Source organism: Bicyclus anynana, chromosome 22, assembly GCF_947172395.1.
Source record: "Bicyclus anynana chromosome 22, ilBicAnyn1.1, whole genome shotgun sequence".
NCBI lineage: Eukaryota > Metazoa > Arthropoda > Insecta > Lepidoptera > Nymphalidae > Bicyclus > Bicyclus anynana.
In genome coordinates this window covers 8,233,795-8,255,292 of record NC_069104.1, presented here as the reverse complement: position 1 = coordinate 8,255,292, position 21,498 = coordinate 8,233,795, and the positions used below count along the sequence as shown (strand labels likewise).

At 35.7% G+C, this 21,498-nt stretch overlaps 1 protein-coding gene across 1 annotated transcript; it reads right to left on the bottom strand.

Moving 5' to 3' along the window:
* LOC112055495 (putative leucine-rich repeat-containing protein DDB_G0290503) lies at window positions 1-21,444 on the bottom strand. The gene is made up of 20 exons (XM_024095633.2): window positions 21,125-21,444; window positions 20,945-21,050; window positions 20,092-20,319; window positions 19,309-19,388; window positions 18,446-18,590; window positions 17,666-17,823; window positions 16,986-17,035; window positions 16,778-16,844; window positions 16,194-16,412; window positions 15,102-15,240; window positions 14,139-14,244; window positions 12,723-12,945; window positions 11,602-11,781; window positions 10,348-10,612; window positions 9,554-9,664; window positions 9,079-9,263; window positions 7,990-8,334; window positions 7,005-7,235; window positions 5,861-6,046; window positions 1-5,014 (listed from the first exon to the last, which is right to left on the bottom strand). The coding sequence occupies exons 1-20, from the start codon at window positions 21,242-21,244 to the stop codon at window positions 4,928-4,930; spliced, it is 3,231 nt and encodes a 1,076-aa protein (XP_023951401.2). The 5' UTR covers window positions 21,245-21,444; the 3' UTR covers window positions 1-4,927.
* Window positions 21,445-21,498: the final 54 nt, after the last annotated feature.

Below are 21,498 nucleotides of genomic sequence, written 5' to 3'. Positions count from 1 at the left end.
TAGTTTTATTTACAATTATTTTATTAATAAAATATTAATAGATATTATTATAAACATTAAACAATAGAGAATAATTAAGTAACGATTCTAAATTACCTATAACTTTGACAATCAATGGAAAAATACACGCATTGCGTGACGCAAATGTCGAAGTTAATTTAAACTTAAATGCTTAGCTTCACTAATAGTAGAAGACCCGAATTAGAAATTATCTTCAATCATCTGTCTATTGGATGAAAATAAATCAGTAGATGTTGATACAAAATATACTCAGAGGTACAATTATCCGCCCATTTTAATATACTCACGTCATATTAAAGTGGGCGGATAATTGTGCCTCTGAGTATATAATATTGTAAGTAGGTTGCCTTGAAAATTCCATGCCACACTATGATAGATTGGCCAGGAATGTTTTAGGCAACCTACTGCCAATACATTTTAACATGCTAAATTAGATTTATAAAAGTTTTCATCTATTACAGATGGGTGATAGACGTTTCTAATACGGATCTAAGACTATAATATTAACACAAATAGAGAACCTTTGAACTATACAAAAGCGCGGACACACAAATAAACTAATTAACATAAATAGTAACAATTGAGCAATAATAAATAGATAAATTCGATAATAACTGGATCATACAATGCACCAATTACAATATACTTAGTGCAATTTATATACTCAGAGGCACAATTATCCACCCACTTTAATATACTCGCGTCAAATTAAAGAGGGCGGATAACTGTGCCTCTGAGTATATTTTATGTAAAAAATATTCTGGAATTTTAAGGAATGTTGTGACAATGTTTTTTGTATATTAATACTGTTTGTTTTATATTTATTATACATACACAAATTTTATCACAGGAATAAATCCTAAATGGAAATCTTTATCAAAAATATATTTAATATGTTATCATTACTAAGGCTTATTCATAGTTATTATTATTAGTAGGTAATTAATTGGGGAATATTTGTTTTTGTATTCAGTCAATCTTGGGGTTTTAGTTCATGTTAGGAAAGAAAATAGGAACAATACGATTATTATAGTATACTGCAATGCTTTGTAGTGGTGCGACCTAGGTTGCTATCATAATAATTATTATACACAACATCCTGTATATCTCTTCAACTTGCTCTTAAATTATTATTCCGAGGCTTGGAAAAATATGGCTTTCTAAGTTAATACTTCATTCGTCGTCATCAACCCATATTCGGCTCACTGCTGAGCTCGAGTCTCCTCTCAGAATGAGAGGGGTTAGGCCAATCGTCCACCACGCTGGCCCAATGCGGATTGGCAGACTTCACACACGCAGAGAATGAAGATAATTCTCTGGTATGCAGGTTTCCTCACGATGTTTTTCCTTCACCGATTGAGACACGTGATATTTAATTTCTTAAAATGCACACAACTGAAAAGTTGGAGGTGCACGCCCCGGACAGGATTCGAACCCACACCCTCCGGAATCGGAGGCATAGGTCATATCCACTGGGCTATCACTGCTCTGCTATGGGCTGCTGCAATACTTCATTCACATTAATATTAACACTCATTGAGTCAAAATTAAAAAAAATCGGCATGTGCTTTGGAGACTTAATAGACCTCTTACTAACTTTTTGTGGAATGAGTCCAATCTCTTAAATAATAAAGAGTTATGAAAATAATTGATATCTTCCACAGAATGTAAGGAGTGATTGAGTATTTTTTTTCATTACAGTTCCTCAATTTTAACTTTTAGTAAGAAGCAAATATGTCTATCTGTCATAATCATACACTAGTATCATACTTAACGGATGAAGTATAATGAAACAGTAAATGTCTTGTAGATCTCCTAAAAGAGTGAATGTGTTAATTTAAAAAAAATACCAAACCAGATACCGGAATATTTGTACTATTAACGCAACCGAATTTGCACCATTGGATTATTTCATTTTGAATGCATACCAGTATAAATGCAAGTATTTTGTACCTAAAAACTGTTTTTTTTTAAATGAGCTTTTCTTTTTTAATATAGTTTGTGGGCTCAGTACTTAACTTATACTATTAAAATAGTAAAATATAATTTACAGTATATTCTTATGTTAGATAGGTATTACACGTTCCAAAATTTTATTAAATGCTTATTCATACATTGAAAATTAACCGTCAGTTTTGTAATTAAAAAATTTACAAAAACAATTAAATATACCAGCACCTCGTTTATACCAAAATTTTGTAGTTTTAGTTTTTAAACCAAGTAATTATTTCAACGAATTAAATGACATGGTTTAAAAAGAAATTAATAAGGCATTATGTAGTCTAAATGACCTTGGTGATAGGTCCATTTTTCAAAATTAAAATCTCTGATCAATTGTATAAACAACATTAAATTTAACTTTGAAGCTAATAATATTGCATTTCTTAATTAAGTACTCCATAAAAACTAACAAAGTTTTGTAAAATTAATTTGAACCAGAATGGAGATCAAAAAATCATTTTTAACGTCACTAAAAAAACTGCAATACATCACAATATCCTATAAAGCTTTTTAATAAAATGGAATTGCTAATTGTGAGCTTTGTACTAGAAAATAGATTCTAATTTCTAAACTAATGCATATTAAGGCAATTTCAATGTTTATTTATCTATACTTAATAAAGAGGTAAAGTTTGCAGTGTAGAGAGTTCTATTCAAGTGATTTTGAAAATTCCTTCACCACTAGAAAGGCAAATTATTTGCGAGTGTCATAGGCTATGTTACATTCCCGTATTCTTACGGGAACGAGAACTACGCGGGTGAAACCGCGGGGCGTCTGCTAGACTAAATAAAAATAAAATTGCTCTTTAAACGATTTCACAACTGTTATTATAAATTCGAGTGTATATTTTACATAATATTTTACTAATGCCACAGAATAATTTCATTTATTATTTTTAATAAGAAATTGCTTACCTCAAGGCAGAAGCAAGACAAGGCAAGAGTTTTGTGTAGGTTTACTTATATGAATTAAATTTATGCTTGAGGATCAAACATAAAAATGTTTAATAAAATGAAAAACACCAGTACAATTAATTTTCATGTTTAGAGGACTTTTTAGGAAATACTGTTGTTGATTTTATTTGTTTCTTTTAGAACCTTGATCTCAATGATTAATAAATAATTAAATTATACTCCTATAAATTAATTATCTTTAAAGTAAAGTGAACTTTAAGTAATAGTGATTGAGTCTACTTTGCTTTGAAAAAAAAATTAAGTTTTTCCATTTTATTAAATATGGCCAGTAGAAAATGTAAGCTTTTAAGCAAATGCCGGCAGTAAATTTATGCCCTATATGGAATGCATATTGGTATGATATAAACAGTAAGTTAAAAACTAAAATAATAAGTAGACTCCGCGCCACAAAAGAAGTCCCGCGGCTAAGACCTAAACTAATTTTTTTTTTAATTCTTTACAAGTTAGCCCTTGATTACAATCTCACCTGATGGTAAGTGATAATGCAATCTAAGATGGAAGCGGGGAACTTGTTAGGAGGAGGATGAAAATCCACACCCCTATCGGTTTCTACACAACATCGTACCGGAACGCTAAATCGCTTGGCGGTATGTCTTTGTCGGTAGGGTGGTAACTAGCCACGGCCGAAGCCTCTTACCAGCCAGACCTGGACCAATTAAGAAAATCTCAATCGACCCAGCCGGGGATCGAACCCAGGACCTCCGTCTTGTAAATCCACCGCGCATACCACTGCGCCACGGAGGCCGTCAAAACACGAATGACATAAGACTGCCATTACCAAACGACAATGAGCGACAATAAGACATTAGCGCCGCGTCTACGGGACTTGTTTCGTGGCGCGGAGTATAAAGTCGATACTGCCAAACTTCATGCGACGACATTCGTTATTATTGCGAAATAATAGCAGTGCCATAAACAAAGAAAGAAGAATGTGAAATAATATTGTCACATTCGGCCTCAGACCAATTATTGTATTGGACCTGTCTCGCTAGACGTTACTTTTCTGTCAAAGTATATGATCAACGACCTAATGCAATTATAAAAACTGTCTCTATAGAATCGATGTTAAATAGTTGTAATTGTTTTCGTCGATTAAAGAGCTCCTTAAAAATTTTTTTTTGAAGTTCAATTGTGTAAAAAACGGGCAAAAACTTCTAGTTTAGTATAAGATATATACCAAATCGAAGCTCGTTTTCTTCAGAAAATGACAGACAATTTTGCTCGTGACTATGAGTGTGATACAGGTCCTTCTATAATTGGTCTGAGCATTCGGCAGTAGTTCATCAAAATTATTTGTAAAAAAAAATTACCAACCTACACGAAAAATAGTTTTAAAATTTGATTTCTTTGTATAAAGTGTATGTAAAATTTCAGCTCAATAGGTAATAACTATTAGTCTATAGTCCACGCCAAACTTTTAGTCTTAGCTCTGAAGTTGCAAATTGCTACACACCAAACTGCGTATGTATAATCCCCTAATTAATGGATAAAACGCAAATGGTAGATACACCACCTAAAACTAAAACTAATTTGAATAGTTTTGAAAAATCCTTAGGGTGACCAAATTATATCTATATTGAATAAATTTTTTTCTATGCTGTATCTGCTGTATTTTTTTGCCAAATTAAATTACCAATGTATTATGATACTATTTTTATGAATAATGTAATAATTTGTTTTTTAGAAGAAACTTTGAGAGCAATAATAATAAACTTGGTCACCCTAGGGATTTTTTCAAAACTATTCAAATTAGTTTTAGTTAAATTGGATGGTGTTTCTACCATTTGCGTTTTGTCCATTAATTGCGGGACATCCTGTATATGTTTTTGTACACTGCACAATCATACGCCTCGTGTTCAGAGCGGACTAAGAGTTTGGCGAGATTTGTACAATGAAGTTAAACAGATCCACTGTCCGATGTACATTGTACGTCAGTGAACGCTGTCCGGGCTATCCTGGAAGTTAGCTTGAGCTAGTCTCGCGAAATCCTCCGTCAGTTCATTCATTCTTGCTGTATACTAGAAAATAATAAAATGAAACTAAAAGTATTGTATTTATTTATTTTATGTGACATTGTACAATTTGACAAGATTGTCAGTAACAAAAACATAATTCAAAGTTCCATTTACTCTCACATGGACATAGAAGTTTCTCTCGAGAAAATAAAAGGTTCCCAACATTTCAAAGACCACTTTTAAAAATTGTGCTGGTTCCGGTGGACCCATTGCAGATAACATTTCTACCATTTCCCAAAAATTCGACAAAAAAATTAACATTAGATCTATGCCTATGGGACTATTTGACTATGGAATAATTCGTTGCTTTCCAACAACGAATTAACAGTTTTCGAAAAAACAGTGAGACTTGATTCATCGTTAATTAATTAATTCATCGTGCTGTGAGTGGATGTCAAAAAAAAAGTTAACCAAGCAAAAAAGTGATTCCATCCAAATTTACTGTTTTGACAAGTACTCAAGCAAGCAATCAAATCTCACTTATTTTATTTAGAAAACTCATCATTCTGTATGGTGATAAATTAAAAGAAGAAAAATTTTTTTATTTGCAAAAACTGACTGTACTGAATATGGAATGACTGAAATGCTGAATGAAAGTTTTTAAGTAACAGTCACAGAGCTTCTTAAAATATTTATAGATGAAGTCAAGTGAACGTTTTATATCATTATGAAACCTGATAAATCGTAGATCCCGCTTACGAATTGTGAACCCCGATTTTTTGTCACATCAACATAGACCCCCGTCAAGTCTTCCGTGGAACGCTAGTAGTCTATCTGAACCACTTTGGGAATCAGTGGTATTGACTAAAATTGTGGGTAATTCGAAATAAAAAAGATGTAAGTACTCACATCGACCGGCGAGTACTGTTGCGACTGTGAGGGCGTGCGTTTCTCCTTCTGTTTCCTCTCTTCCGTCAAGCGCGAGTTGACGTAGTAGTTGATTTGGTTCTGCAGTTTGACGAATATCTTCCTGTACTCGTTCTGTATCCTGTTCATTTCACTGTTTATGTGGTTGTCTTTTTTTGACATGTAATCCTGTAAAAACGCCAAAAGTGATAGTACCAAGTTGGCTTATTGTCTTTTACTTTTAATTTTTTGTTTAAAATAAAAAGAAACTTACAGTATGTTTTACAAATAATAAATGTAACTCATAGAAGATACTTATTATATTTATCTTATTTTTCATTATTTACAAATTCACTAGAATCTCACCTAAAGGTATGTGATGATGCAATCTAAGATGGAAGCGGGCTAACTTGTTGTTAGGAGGAGGGTGAAAATCCACACCCCTTTCGGTTCTACACATTGTACCTTAACGCTAAACCGCTAGGCAGTACGTCTTTGTCAGTAGGGTAACTAGCCACGACGAAGCCTCCCAACAACCAAATACTAAAGCTATACTTGATGTGCACTGTTTACCAACAAACAAATTCGAAATGAAGGTAGAAAAGCATGTTCTTTGTGACAAAATAAACGTTTTAAACCTAAAACCTAATAACTTTTATGAGGAAGGAGGCCCTCCTCTGTAGTGGGCTATCTATACTAATAATATGTAGTGGCGCGACTTGTTTTCGTAAAAAGTGGGGGGTTTGAGAGGGGTACCGATCGGTTGGCGGGAACGGCTTGCGATATAACGCGCTCGTCGTACGTTCTTCTTCAGTTTGCTCGTTGCTTTCAAGCCATCCACATTATTTGTTATGTGATTCTTTATTGCTTTAGGCTTACTTGGGATGGGTGGGGAGTGACTTGAGTGAAAAATAGGAGTGTTAGTTAACAGGCACCTTTAACCCTACACACAACGTTTACAAGTGGGTGAGTCCACTCAAGTTCATTCTCTGCCATTCTAGGGTATTATTTTGGTTACAGTTTGATTTGTTAATTAAGTTATCCTGACAAATGTTGTGAACCACGCTTGTTCGACATTGGTTTTCCAATTTTTGTAATCCACTTCTGAGTCTACTAAAAGATGATTATTCCATAAAAAAAATCTTACCTTATAAGTAAGAACCGTTCTCTTAGCATTTTTATACTTCTCCTGTATAATTTGGTGTTCAGACTGCAGTTTGGTGTATTTCTGATCTATTTGTGTTAAATTCGACTGCAGCTCCAGTATTGTGCTCTTCAAGCTCTGGCATTCCTTCGCACTGGAGCTTGTCTTCTGTTTCCAGTCCTCCTTCTCCTTTTTCAAAATGTCTTCTAAGGAGCCCAGGCGGGATAAACGTTCCTTAAATGTTAGTAATGGCTATTAGTTTTTTTGCTATATATTAGTTACAATTTAACATGTATAGCCCTGTGGATATGACCTCTGCCTTCAATAAGGAGGGCGTAGGCACACTTTTCAGTTAAGTGCATTTTAAGTAATTAAATATCACATGTCTCAAACGGTGAAGGAAATACATCGTGAGGAAACCTGCATACCTGAGATTTTTCTTAATTCTCTATGTGTGTGAAGTCTGCCAATGCGCATTGGGCCAGCGTGGTGGATTAAGGCCTAACCCCTCTCATTCTGAGAGCAGACTCGTGCTCAACAATGAGTCGAATATGGGTTGTTAATAATGATGATGATGAACTGTGGTTTTTAACCGACTTCCAAAAAGGAGGAGGTTCTACGTTCGGCTGTATGTATGTTTTTTATTAGCTGTTTTTATAATTTCTTTCATACAAAAATACTAAAATAATGACGAAGCTCGATGCAAAATATTTTGCGACCTATTCTCATAGTTATAAGAATAGGTCGTAAAATCTCTCTCCTCCTTTCTCTTTCTACCAAATATATATTAAAATCGGTAGAGCTGTTTAGCCAAATGCCTTGATACAAGAAAAAGACAATGTTGACCAATAACAACAGAACTTCTTCTTCTTTGGTAGGACAAAGCTTGTATGAATATCGTTAATCCGTTTAAGTGCTACTGTAACATACAAAACTTGGCACCTTTCTATTGGCATAAAAAATGAAAATACTTGACATATGTGTTTACCTTATATTTTTCAGCTTTGTGCCTCCATTCAACGACTTCATCTTTTGACCGCTGGCATTCATTTTGCAGTTCATTATGCTCCTTTATCAGCACCGATATCTCATTCTCCTTAGACTCCAATATTTGGGTGACTTTTGCTCTCTCAGACAATATAAACTCCTTTAATGTGTCGATCTCTTTCGCCTTCCTTTCCAACAAGTCCTTCAGTTTGGTGACAGAGGCTAACTGTTCTGTCTCCATTTCTTTTAGACGCCTCGCGCAGTTCATTTCTATGGTTTTGATTTCTAATGTAAACTTCTCGGCTATCTGGTCCCGTATGGCTTTCTCTTTCATCATTAAGGCAGTCTATTTAATGAATAAAAAAATCATAATATCAAACAAATATGACGTAGGTTGAATATTTAAAAATTATTAAAATTAGGACCGGTTTGACTACCTTCTGATGAGTGTCGGATGGGCTAAACGTAAGTTTTGTCCAAGTGACAGACAGACAAAATTTGAATAAGTTACGTGCAGAAGAACCAAAGTCACTGACATAGCTCAGTGAGTGGAGAAGCTGTATCTGGCAGGGTACATAGTAAAAGAGTCGATGGACGTTGGGGTCCCAAGGTGCTGGAATGACGACCCCGTGCCGGAAAGCAGTGTTGGTCGACCTCCCACTAGGTGGACATCAAGCTTGCAGGAAACTGCTGGATGCCGGCGGCTCGAGACCGTTGCGTTTGGGAGTCCATTCAAGAGGCCTATGTCCAGCAGCGGACGTCCATCGGTTGTTACTGATGATGATTCAACACTTATCAGAAGGCTGGTTGTTGTATATGATTCATATATTTTGTGCATGAAAATAATACCTGCCAAATATTTTCGTTTACTACCAAGTACACAATCCAAAATTTATGACATCCAATTAATCAGAAAGACTATTAGGAGTTGGATAAAAAAGAGCAACTGTCTCGCTGTTTCTTTTAGATTCTCAGAATTTGCCTTCGTTTGTGGTGGTGGTGGTGACGATGATGATGATGATGATGATGATGATGATGACAATGATGATGATGATGATGATGATGATGATGATGACGATGATGATGATACCTTAGCGTCGAGAGCGTCCTCGCAGTCGGTAGGCGGCGCGGCGGCGGGCGGGCGCGAGTCGTCCGTGTTGGTGCCGACCGATCGCAGGTCCGTCAGCTTCTTGTACCGCTCCATTATGTACTTCTGGAAGAACTCCGCCTTCCCCTTTAACTCTTTCATCAGCGTTTCGTTGCTTTCTTGAGACGCTGGAAAAGTATAATCATGGAAAAATACAAATATATCCTTTCAATAATATTAGTGTACACTAGCAGAGAAAATAAACAAAAAATAAAGATATAACGTTAGGCAATCAATTTCGTTCAAACTGAATTACACCTTATTATGTCGTGGTTAGAGTCGCTATTTACTTCAATGATTTTGCAGCGTGAACTTTCTGTACTATGTCTTAGTAAAAATGACGTTGCAGAGTGAACCTTTTGTATGCTGTGTATGTGTTAAGGAAAAAGATAGAAATAAAAAGAAAGGAAAATCTTACCCAATTTCATATTGTACTTGCTCAACTGGTCTTCTAAAGTCCTGATGTGTTTCAACTGTTTGTCGCATTGTGCACACGCTTCTTTCTCTTTACGCATTGCAATTTTCTCATCTGCAAATGGAATTTGCATTTGTAATTTATGTAAACATATATATTAAACTAGCGATCGCCGGCGATTTCGTCCACCGTTAGATATCGTTAATCCGTCCCTGTCGCAAAATCCGTTCTTACTTCAATATCAAGCAAAACCGAACAAAAAAATCACGTCTTTGTGTCATGGGATCCCGATTATACAGGATGCTCGGGAGTATTTCCCATAACTTCAAGGTGTTGACGAGTCCATTTATAGGAGCCGAACTGCATAATTAATATATTTATAACTAAAAAATAAAAACTTTCTATGTTTTCATAGAAAGTAATTCAAATGTAACACGCCTTTATCTATCCTTGCATTTTAAAATACGTCAAACTTGGCTATGACATAATGATAAAGATGCTTTTAAGAGACACATTTTGACATCTATTTACAAAAATAATATTATTTACCCCAAAAATATTAATTTCACATGTTCCTTTAACATTTTGAATTAATTTTCGCTAAAGAATATAACCCCAGAGTTATGGGAAATACTCCCGAGCACCCTGTATATTTATTTTATTGTGTTTTTAGTATCTGTTATTATAGAGTGGTGACAGATAGACGGGCGGACATTGTTTTAGTAATAGGGTCCCATTTTACCCTTTGGGTACCAAACACTAAAAAGTAGGTAACAGATATCTTTGATCATACATACCTTCTAAAAACTTGTTCAGTTTATCAGTGAATTCCTTCTGTTTGTCTGTAAACTCCTTTTGTAACTCAGAAATCCTCTTATTAGCTATTTCCAATTCTTTTCTCGCGTTTGTCAAATCTGTTACAAACTTCTCTACCAGTCTTTTTTCTTTCTCTATTCTCTCTATGTAATCTCTCTCTTGATTTTTGTACTGTTCGATTTCCCTTTGGTGTTTTATTTGTACGTCTTTTAGTTCCCTTGTAACTCCATCGCGTGCACTACATACCTATTGAATGTTACAAACTTAATATTATGGACTAGCGGGCGGGTCTAATAAATAAAATTCTCGTGTCACAGTTTTCGTTGCCATACTCCTCCGAAACGGCTTGACCGATTTTGATGAAATTTTTTGTGCTTATCCGGTATCTATGAGAATAGGCCAACATCTATTTTTTATACCCCTAATTGTTAACAATAAAAACTCGAAGAATATATAATTTTGACGGCCGCGTGTACTTTGGGGCTAGATAGTGATGTGTATTGTTTAAGTATATTTATTTATTTATTTTTGTTCGTGACTATGAGTGCGATACAGGTCCTTCTATAATTGGTCTGAGGTTACAAATAGTACCTGCTTCCCGCCTATTTCGTATAGATAAGTGTCGCCGCCTAGCGTATAGTAGCGTCATTTCATTTCATACTTTTATGACTTCCGGTTATTATAGTTAAATTTAATTAAGTAACAATGATTATCAATCCGAACAGGTAGAGGTTATTATTAATTATTTATATAAATATAATTATTTATTTTACATGATATAAATTCATCATTGGTTATTTTACTCTTAACAAATGTGACGTCACGTTACGATTTAGTTTGTATTTAATTTCTCAAGTTTGTGTTTCGATATTTAAATATTATTTTACGATAGTTATAAATATCCTTTAATTAATAATATGTTTTAGATAGAATTATAACGTTTGGTTTGTATAATAATACTCCGGAACTATTATTAAAACGTACTTGTATTGTTAACATATTCGTGCTACCAACAGTAGACACTAACTTTGCAAATATTATAAAATAGAGGGTTGTTTAGCAGATTCATTGATATACAACCATCAGCGTGTAATATTAACATTATAGCGGAAGCTATGCTGAAATTGTTATCGAATAAATTTGTGTACAGTGAAACTATTATTTTACTTCTCCCACCTTCTGTTACAGATCACTATGTCAGTCAGTCACCTTTGGGTTTTATTTATTTAAATTACCTGTAAATATAATGTTTTCAGCTCGCCATTCTCCTTCAGCGTATCCTTAAGTCTGCCATTGTAAGTGTCCAACTCTCTCAACAGGTCAGCGTTCGCTTCTTGCACGAGAGACGCGCGGCTGCCTTTCTCACTTTTCAATTTGTCGTATTCCATTTCGAGCTCCGCATATTTCAATTCCAGCTATATTTATGATAGAAACATTAGTTGGGGTAAATTATAGATTCACATTAATTATGACAAAACACGTTTAAAACTGATGTGACAAGATGTCGGTGTGTGCCCGACTATTTTCGATACGAGGCCCTTAATCAGGAGCTGGTTCTTGCTACGTGGCGTAAGGCATACTCGGACGATGTGTCATGTGAATTTTAGCCGTGATTTATAGTAATTATCCAATAATTTAAATCCTAAAACATGTTAACTTTTATCTGTCTGTCAAAACCTAATTTTCTGTCTGGAGGTTTGGTGCTGTGGTAAAATGAAACTTTACGCAGTTAAAAAAAAACAGCCAACAGCGAATAACAACCTATATTAGTTTATGGCTTCAGTCTTTACATACAAGTACCTCCACTTTTCAAATTGTTGCAAAAATCATTATCATCGTCATTGTCATATTCATCATCGTCATCATCATCATCATCATCATCATCATCAAGTAGTGCCAGTTACTTTCGGAGGTCGTCATTCTACCTAGTATTGGAACCTCTACCTAACGGTATTCACAATTTTACGGTGACATATCTTTTGTGATAGAGCTGTGATAGCCCAGTGGATATGACCTCTGCCTCCGATTCCGGAGGGTGTGGGTTCGAAACCGGTCCAGGAGCATACACCTCCAACTTTTCAGTTGTGTGCATTTTAAGAAATTAAATATCACGTGTCTCAAACGGTGAAGGAAAACATCGTGAGGAAACCTGCATACCAGAGAATTTTCCTAATTCTCTGCGTGTGTGAAGTCCGCCAATCCGCATTGGGCCAGTGTGGTGGACTATTGGCCTAACCCCTCTCATCCTGAGAGGAGACTCGAGCTCAGCAGTGAGCCGAATATGAGTTGACAACGACGAGGATTCTTTCATTATGGACCATTGTAACTAGATATTAAAATATTAATTATAACTTACATTTTTAAACTCAGCCCTCAGTTCCTCGGAATCTTTCCTCATCTGTTCGTTCTGCAGCTTGTATGTGTCAAGCAGCTCGCTGTCAGTATTTGTCCCGAGCAGTTCCAGCTTGTTCTGCAGCACGGCCAGCCGCGAGTTGAGCTGCATCTCTATGCCTTTCTGCTCCTCCAGCTTCGCTCTGAGGTCAGACTCCTGTTTTCTGTGTTGTTCTAACCGCTTTTCGCTATTGGAATAAAAAAAAGTAACTCAATTAAAAACAAAAAGTAAAAATTTGATGATTTTCTTTTTGAGTAATGTAAACTTGACGTGTACGAAACAATAATTTAAAATACAAATTTTATTTAACCGGCTTCAAAAAAAGGAGGAGGTTCTCAATTCGATGGGTATGTTTTTTATGTTTGTTACCGCATAACTTCGTCATTTCCCAAGTAATTTTAAAAATTCTTTTTTTGTTTGAAAGAGTATACTTCCAGACTGGTCCCATTTAATTTTCATGAAAATCGGTTCAGTAATTTTGTGTTAAAATGAAAATAACGAAATTTCCCGTACTGTGGCGCTGCCAAGCGGACCATTTCGTTGTTTTCATTTTAACACAAAATTACTGAACTGATTTTTATGAAAATTAAATGCTAGAACACACTAAAAACAGAAAAATAAAATCTTTTTAACAAAAAAATTTAACTGACTTCAAAATCACTAAAATAAACTCAAAAGCGAAAAATAACATCGTATGTGCTACCTTCTGATCACTTTGAAGGCGATACCAACACAGTGATGCATTAATTAAAGCCGATTAAATCATAAACTTTTAGGATTCAAAGACAGTTCTTTCCCGTGGTTCTTTCAGAATCGGCTTTAATTAATTCACTGGCTTGGCACCGCCTACAAAGTGATCAGAAGATAGCACATACGATGTTATTTTTTGCTTTTTAGTTTATTTTTGTGATTTTGAAGTCGGTTAAAATTTTTTGTTAAAAAGATTTTATAAGACTAATACCTAAACACTGAAATGTCAAATTATTATCCTCTCACACAAGGAAGCCATGCGATAGCTACCAGGGGCGGTGCGTTCTAACAATACGATTCCTTCCGGGTTACCTTTTAAAAATCCATACATACAATATATTCAACAGCATAGGTATATAATATTTCAACAGCATTTCTACAATATGTACAATTAACGCCTCCGCGCAACTAAAAAGCAGTACATATTAATAATATCTATAAGAACTTAGACGTAAACTCGCTTGGTCATTCAGACTAAAAAACACATGAACGGGTTACCTACTAGAAAATTTCAGCCTTCGCTACTGATAGCTACAAACACTGCCACCTGAAGCTAGAAGCAGCGTTTTGTTTGTGTGGACACTAATAAATACATGAAGTTTTATAACAATGAATAATAAAAAACACTACCGTTTCGCTATTTCCTCTTGCATTGTCGAAAGTTTTTGAATCTGTTGTTTATGACGACTCAACACCTCCTTCAAGGTAGCCAGCTTCCCGGGAGATGGCGGCTCACCTGTGAGGTAAAACATTATAATTTTTTTTTTATCAAATAATTTACCCTATTAGGGAGAAAGTGGTCAAATATAGTCCAGTATCCGTCGTTGACAGTCAGTCCTATAGCTTGGCAAGTTGGATGATGACACTCCCATGATATGCGGGCGACTGGGGACGAAGAACTGCGCGGGTGTGAAGTGGTGCGCGCGGGGCAGAGGCTGGAAGTGGTTTTTTCTGTCACCGCTATCCGCCTCTCGGCCCCCATGGACCATCGGGAGTAAAAGTACATGTCAGTGACTATGGTTCTTCTGCGAATCTCCTCACTTTTGATTCGATCTGAGTGACTTTGAGCCTCATAGTTAGCGACAAAGTCTTGGATCCGTAGGTCATCAAGCAACACGCACTGTTTGAAGACTTTCGTCTTCAGGCATTGAGCAATCTGATCAGTGGGCCCTAACCTCAGACTAATTAGATAAAGACCTGCCTCACAAAACATTATTTTTCTGTCAAAGTATATGATCAACGATCTTATGCGATTATAAACACTGTCTCTATAGAATCGATGTTTCGTAGTTTACAACCGTGTCCGTCGGTTAAAAACCTCCGTAAAAATACCTTTTTGTGTATTTAAATGTGTAAAAAACAAACTAAAACTGCTAGTTTAGTATAAGATATGTATGAAACCTAAGCTCGTTTTCCTTAGAAAATGGCAGAAAATTTTGTTCGTGAATTTGGGTGCAATACTAGTCCTTATGTATTTAGTCTGAGGCCCTAACAAATAGATGATGCAGTGCATCTTCAGAATTTAATTTATTTAATATTCAGTATTATATTACTAAATTAATTATTTATTATACTCTTAGACGTTAATATTACCTAGACTGTAACAATTATCCGGTAGTGCCTCCTTCAATATCTGGTTGAGCGTTGTCCTCCAATTCTCATACTCCTTCTGAGAAGCGGCCATCATGTTTCGGCACGTGACCAATTCTTGAGCAGTGTCTTTTAATTTTGACTGAAACAAAATTCTACAAATATTATGAAATTAAAAAAATGTTATCGGCTAATATTCCAAAATATTGTTTTTTTTTTCATCTGTCTTTTGTTTTATAATTTTTTAAATATCCCTGACTTAACCTAACAATATAGTTATTAATTATAATTAGAGAAAACATACACTTGAATTGAGAACCTCCACATTTTTTTGAAGTCGGTTAAAAAAGAAGGACAGAACAATCTAATATAAACAGTAGTTTTATAGAAGATTCTTTGATTTTTTAAAGTATTTTCCCATTTTTACTAAATAGTATTTTTCATTTGGAAAACGATTGGATAATTTAAATTTTTTAAAAGTTTTGTAATTAATGTCATTCATTGGACACCCTAACAATATTTGAAAACAACCCCACTATTTTATATAAATTGTTCATCCCCACTTTAACCCTCTAAGCAAGTAAGCGCCTAGATTGATTTTGATGAAACATATCTAACAATCATTGCTGGAATACCAGCTTCCAAATAAAAAACCGCCTCTAAATTGTTTACCTGTAAGTCTATGGTGCCATAGACACAACAACCATCTTTTTGGATATGGGGTTAATATGGGGTTTTTGATAAAACGCAAACTCTTAAAAAATTCTTATTCTAGTAATGGATTATTTAGACGACAAACAAGCTTGGCATAGAATAGTACAAAAAACATACACAGAGTAATAAAAAAATAAACCCTTGCAAAGTTTTTTGTGGGTTCTTCTCGAAACAAGGCGCATTTGGAAACCTCGTAAATTTAAGTTATCTAATTACATTATAACCTGACGTTTCGAAAGTGCTTGTAAACTAAGCATAATTGAAATAAGTGTATTTGCTGTTTTTAGTGTATTATGTGTGTGTGTGTGTCCAAATAAAATAATTTTCTTTCTTTCATTCTTTCTTTCAACTTCGACTTAAAATTGTTTAAAAGTCACTTACCCCAAGCACTTTAACTTGTTCTCTAGCAGTATTCCTATCGCTGGTCAGCTGTAGAAGTTTGTCTTTGAGTTGAGCAGTCTCTCCATTCACAAGTCTACTCTGAGCCACTTCTAGCTCGTTGGCCAAACGATTTATTGTAGCACCCTTGTCTATTAGTATTTCTTCTTTCTCTCGGTCGCGTTCCATACATCGTTTTTCTAATATTTTTATTTCGTTATCCTATAATGTAAGAAAATTATGTAATAACCGTGCCGAGCCGTGATACAGTGGATATGACCTCTGCCTGCCAGGGTGTGGGTTCGAATCCGGTCCGGGGCATGCACTTCCAACTTTTCAGTTGTGTGCATTTAAAAAAAATTAAATATCATATATATTTGGATGTTTGTTACTCTTTAACGCCGCAACTACTGAACTGATTTGGCTGAAATTTGTAATAGAAATAGATTTTACTCTGGATTAACACATAGGCTACTTTTCTTCCTGTCACCCTTAGTAAATTTAGTCTTGTAACCCTGCGACCTTTTAGAGTATGAAAATCTCTGTCTACAGTACTGTTAATTTATAATTAATAAAAAACCAAGTACCTTTTCATCAAGCCTACTCTTTGCCTTCATCAAGTCGTTTTGCAATCTGTCCACTTCTTCTCTGTGTCTACAAACAGATATAAGTAGGTTTATAATGGTTTATCAGCAAACTAATTGTTTTTCTATATTATATAAAAATATTCTTAAAAAAACATTTCCTACTATATACACAGTGTTCAAAATTATTCATAAATAAGTGAATTTTTACCTGTCTTGCTGTTCCCTGAACAGGGCGTCAGTGTCATGGGAGTGGGCAACCTGTAAATAAGTTAAACATATACTAAGGAATAAATTGTTTGTCAATATATTATGTTACTTACGAGCCGTGATAGCCCAGTGGATATGACCTCTGCCTCCGATTCCGGAGGGTGTGGGTTCGAATCCGGTCCGGGGCATTCACCTCCAACTTTCCAGTTGTGTGCATTTTAAAAAATTAAATATCACGTGTCTCAATCGGTGAAGGAAAACATCGTGAGGAAACTTGCATACCAGAGAATTATCTTAATTATCTGCGTGTGTGAAGTCTGCCAATCCGCATTGGGCCAGCGTGGTGGACTACAGCTCGAGCTCAGCAGTGAGCCGAATATGGGTTGATGACGTAATATTATGTTACTTAACTATGCGCCTTATTAATTGGTTATGAACACGGCTAAAACTCACGTGATATCAGGTCGGAGTATGCGCGACTAGTTTGAACCCATACGGGGCCCTTAGTCATGAGCTGGTTCTTGCACCGCGGCACGATCCAAACTGCGTGCCGCGCGTTGCAAGCCAGTTTGGATCGTGCCGCGTGTGATCCGAATATAGGTTGATAATGATAAATGATGATTTATGAGGTGATATGATAGAGGTAGGCTCGATTTTAGGTAGGGGTAGGGTAGGGGTAACCTGCATGGTGTGCAATCGTTGCTGCACGTCCTGCACGGCGATGTTGGCGGCGCGCAGCTCCATCTTGAGCTGCTCCTTGTCCTGCTCGCTCGCCACCAGCTTCTCCCTCAGTGACGTCATCTGCTGCTCCAGCTCTATCGACTTGTGCTTGCCTGACGCTGGAAAATCATATATTTATGAAACAGACAATGAAATACAAGTGCTGGAACACATACATTGACTACAATGTCACCTGATGGTAAGTGACGATGCAATCTAAGATGGAAGCAGGCTAACTTGTTGCGAGGAGGATGAAAATCCACACACTGTTCACTTTCTACACGACATCATACTGGAACGCTGAATCGCTTAGCAGTACGTCTTTGCTGGTAGGGTGATAATTAGCCATGGCCAAAGCCTGCCAGCCAACCACAGAATTGGTCCGCAATTAAGAAAACCTCAATCTGCCCAGCTGGGGATCGAGCCCAGGACCTCAGTCTTGTATAACCACCACGCACGCCACAAATCAAGGGAACCAAATCATCATAAGTAGCAAAGCACTGGAGACATTGCACATCGTAGCAATCCTACCGCTCTGAACAAGAGTACACAACTGCATACTTGTAGAAGAGTTTGTCTGAGACGTTTTTGGAAGTAGACAAGTGTTTTTGGAATCATGAATCTTAGTTCTAGTTAGTCTTGTTGTGGAGGCACCATTATTTTCTCTGACTGTAGATGTAGGTTCCAGGGCTGATACTGAGTAACGTGACAATAATCCAAAAAATTCTAAATTAAGTTTACCAAGTAAACGATGAGCTTCTTGCAGAGAAAACTCTGCCTTGTCTTTGTCTTGTATGGCAGCTGTGAGCCTTGCTCTGAGACTTTCAACCTCCATATCATGTTTTTCTATCTGGTTTGCTAGATGTTGACATTCTTTTAAACGCATCTGTAACAAACAATATATGTATCAACATTATCGACAACTAAGTAATAATGGCTTAATAGAACACATTCATTTAGTTATAACCTTGTTTGTAAAGGTGGGTACAGATTGGTGCAATGCAACATGTAATGCAACATGCAATGCAAGAATTTGACGTCCACATTGCTGCAATGTATCACGAATGCTCGTGGTTTGGACGCCTCGCGCGCACGAACTGCGCCTGGGTCGCGCACGCTCCGAGCGTTACAACTCGTGCGCTCGTTTGGAACGAACACAAAGGGGCGCGGAGTGTGCGCAGGACTGAGCCGACTGATTCGTAGTCAATGCGCGTACCGCGCGCGCCACACGTCCAAGGCAGCAGGGAACATGCAATGTAAGGCAGAATATTTACATTACATGTTGCATTGCACCAATCTGTACCCACCTTAAGAAATTAAAATATATAATTTCCCTCACAAATAAAGTGGCTTTCTAGTGGTAAAGGAATTTTTAATTTTTCAAAAGTAGTTCACAAACTTTACCTCTTTACATTATTAGTATACATTAGAAAACATTCTGAGCTGAAAACCACCATTTTGATCACGGCCCCATGAGATTTCACCAGACCAGCCATTCTACAGCCGGAGATCAAACACAGGACCTCCGTCTTGTATTCATCTTGTTATTGTATACATATGAAATAATTGAGAAGATTAAAGAAAAATGAAATGGACCACCTTACCTCATATAAGACTCTCAGATTTTCTTCATTCATGTTATAGTCTTGTCTGGCTTCAAAGTTATTAATACCATTGATATGTCCTATAAAAAGTGTACAAACAAACTTAATAGAAATTGGTAAGTGCTGTTAAAATATTGCTGTCTCTACCAATATGATGTTATGAAAGAGAACAACATTTTGTACTCCATGGTATTGTTTATTAAAACATTTTTTTTTGTACAAAATAAAGAGTGTGGTTTATCACTGTGCTAAATTTTATCCAGCTCTGTTCATGTAAAAACAAATCTTATAATAATCTTCATTGACCTCAGAAGGTCTAGGTCTTAACTATTTATGTTTGCTCTAGAACAGGTGCAGAAAAAAAGAATATTACTTAGGTAAATATTAATTATGGAATGTGTGTTAGTATTTTATAGGTATAAAGCTAACTTAAAGTACAAGTAACTAGCTAGTATAAATATACTACTCATGAACAAAATCATTAACCTTAGAAGGTCTCAACTGTTTTTGTTTGCTCTAGCACAGAGGCAAAAAATAATTACTTAATCAAATAATCAGCAAATCAAAATTCTTAGTTATGGAATGTTTTATTTTATAAGTATAAAGTTTACAAAAAGTACAAGTTACATTATACACAAATTACATTAGTACATTAGTTAGCTAATATAATTAATATACTATTCATGAAAAAATTGAAACGGTCCACAAGAACTGTTCAGGCAGACTTTCGATTTTGATGAGAAGTGTATTATCTGGATAAGACAAGTAAGGGAGTTTTATTACCTGCTGGTATTCCTCTGCATTCTTGATTGTAATAATGATTCTGGCCATCTCCAGCGCCATGTGGACTGTAACCCAGCTTGATGGGTTCCTCTATATTCAAGTGCTGCAAATGATTCTTGGGCGTTTGGCAAAATGGCTTGGATGGCTCAGTCACATGTTGAATTTCTTTTGAGCGGGTTAAGGATTCCACATATGTGGGCGGGCAGCCAGTTCTGATGGGTTGCTGAGCTGAAATAACATTAATATTCTATTTCATCTATACTAATATTATAAATGATAAAGTAAGTCTGTCTGTTGCCTGTTCACGGCTAAACGGGTAAACTGATCATGATGAATTTTGGAGTAATGGTAAATGGGAGCTTAGAGCAAAATAAAGGATACTTTTTGACACTAAAATAAATAAATATAAATAAATTTTTGGTAAAGAATGGCTTGATCAATTTCAATAATTCTTTTTTTATTTTGTTCACTCTTATTATAAGAGTGGATCATAAAAAGTCTTTACCCAACAGCCTTAGAGTTAATCTTCAATGGCTGTTGCTCTAATAAAAAATAGTCTTTAGTCCTTGACTTTGGTTACAAGTTAAAGATTGTAGTCATATTTTGACCATTACACTAATATTAGGCGAAAGTTAATGTGTGTGTGTGTGTGTGTGTGTATGTGTAAGTTTGTTTGTTGTTGTGTCTTTCACTCCACAACTACTGAACCATTTTGGGTGAAATTTAGAATGGAGATAGATTATACCCGGGATTAAAACAGGGGCTACATTATACGCTGGTAAAATCCGCAGCTTCCGAGGAATTTGTGAAAACAGAACTTTACTCGTAATTTTTTATTAAGTAAATATTTTACCTCCATTGGGGCAAGATGCGTCCAACGTATAGTTTCCACTGCTGTTAACGGAACTATTATCATCGTCGTGAAGATCGTCGAATGCATTTACGAGATTACGTTGCAACTAAAACCAACAAAACTATCATGTTAAAAATGTAAACAAATATCGCATATGGTTCCCATTTCGTACAAGGTTACCTCTTCATCGAGCCGCTTTTTATCAGCTAGCTCTTCCTGCTCTTCAAGTCTGTCTTGAGCGCTATTATTTATGTGAATGCTTGGGGCACCTTGAAACAAACTCATACCAGGACCATTCATGGTACTTTCGAGCTTACAAACACTTTATTAACAAAAAACTTATTAACTACTATCAATATGTTTATTACGTAAATAAAAAACTTATGATATTCTTAAAAAAAAACTAGCATTGTTATGTAACAGAAAAGCTTTTTAAGTTTTGTTTGATATTGTTTAGCAACTTTCATGGATTGTTTGGCATTTTTCCCATTGACATTGACTTTTCGACTTTCGTTTCGATTCGACTTTCGTCATTTGACGTTTCATATATATTC

What these genes read in the sequence shown, in the direction of transcription:
- LOC112055495 (XM_024095633.2), bottom strand. Translation starts at nt 21,244, where the DNA reads ATGAATGGTCCTGGTATGAGTTTGTTTCAAGGTGCCCCAAGCATTCAC. An exon ending in ATCTGAGAGTCTTATATGAG is followed by an intron (nt 18,591 to 19,308) that starts GTAAGGTGGTCC and finishes TGTTTGTTACAG; the next exon opens with ATGCGTTTAAAAGAATGTCA. An exon ending in TGAAAACATTATATTTACAG is followed by an intron (nt 10,613 to 11,601) that starts GTAATTTAAATA and finishes AACATTCAATAG; the next exon opens with GTATGTAGTGCACGCGATGG.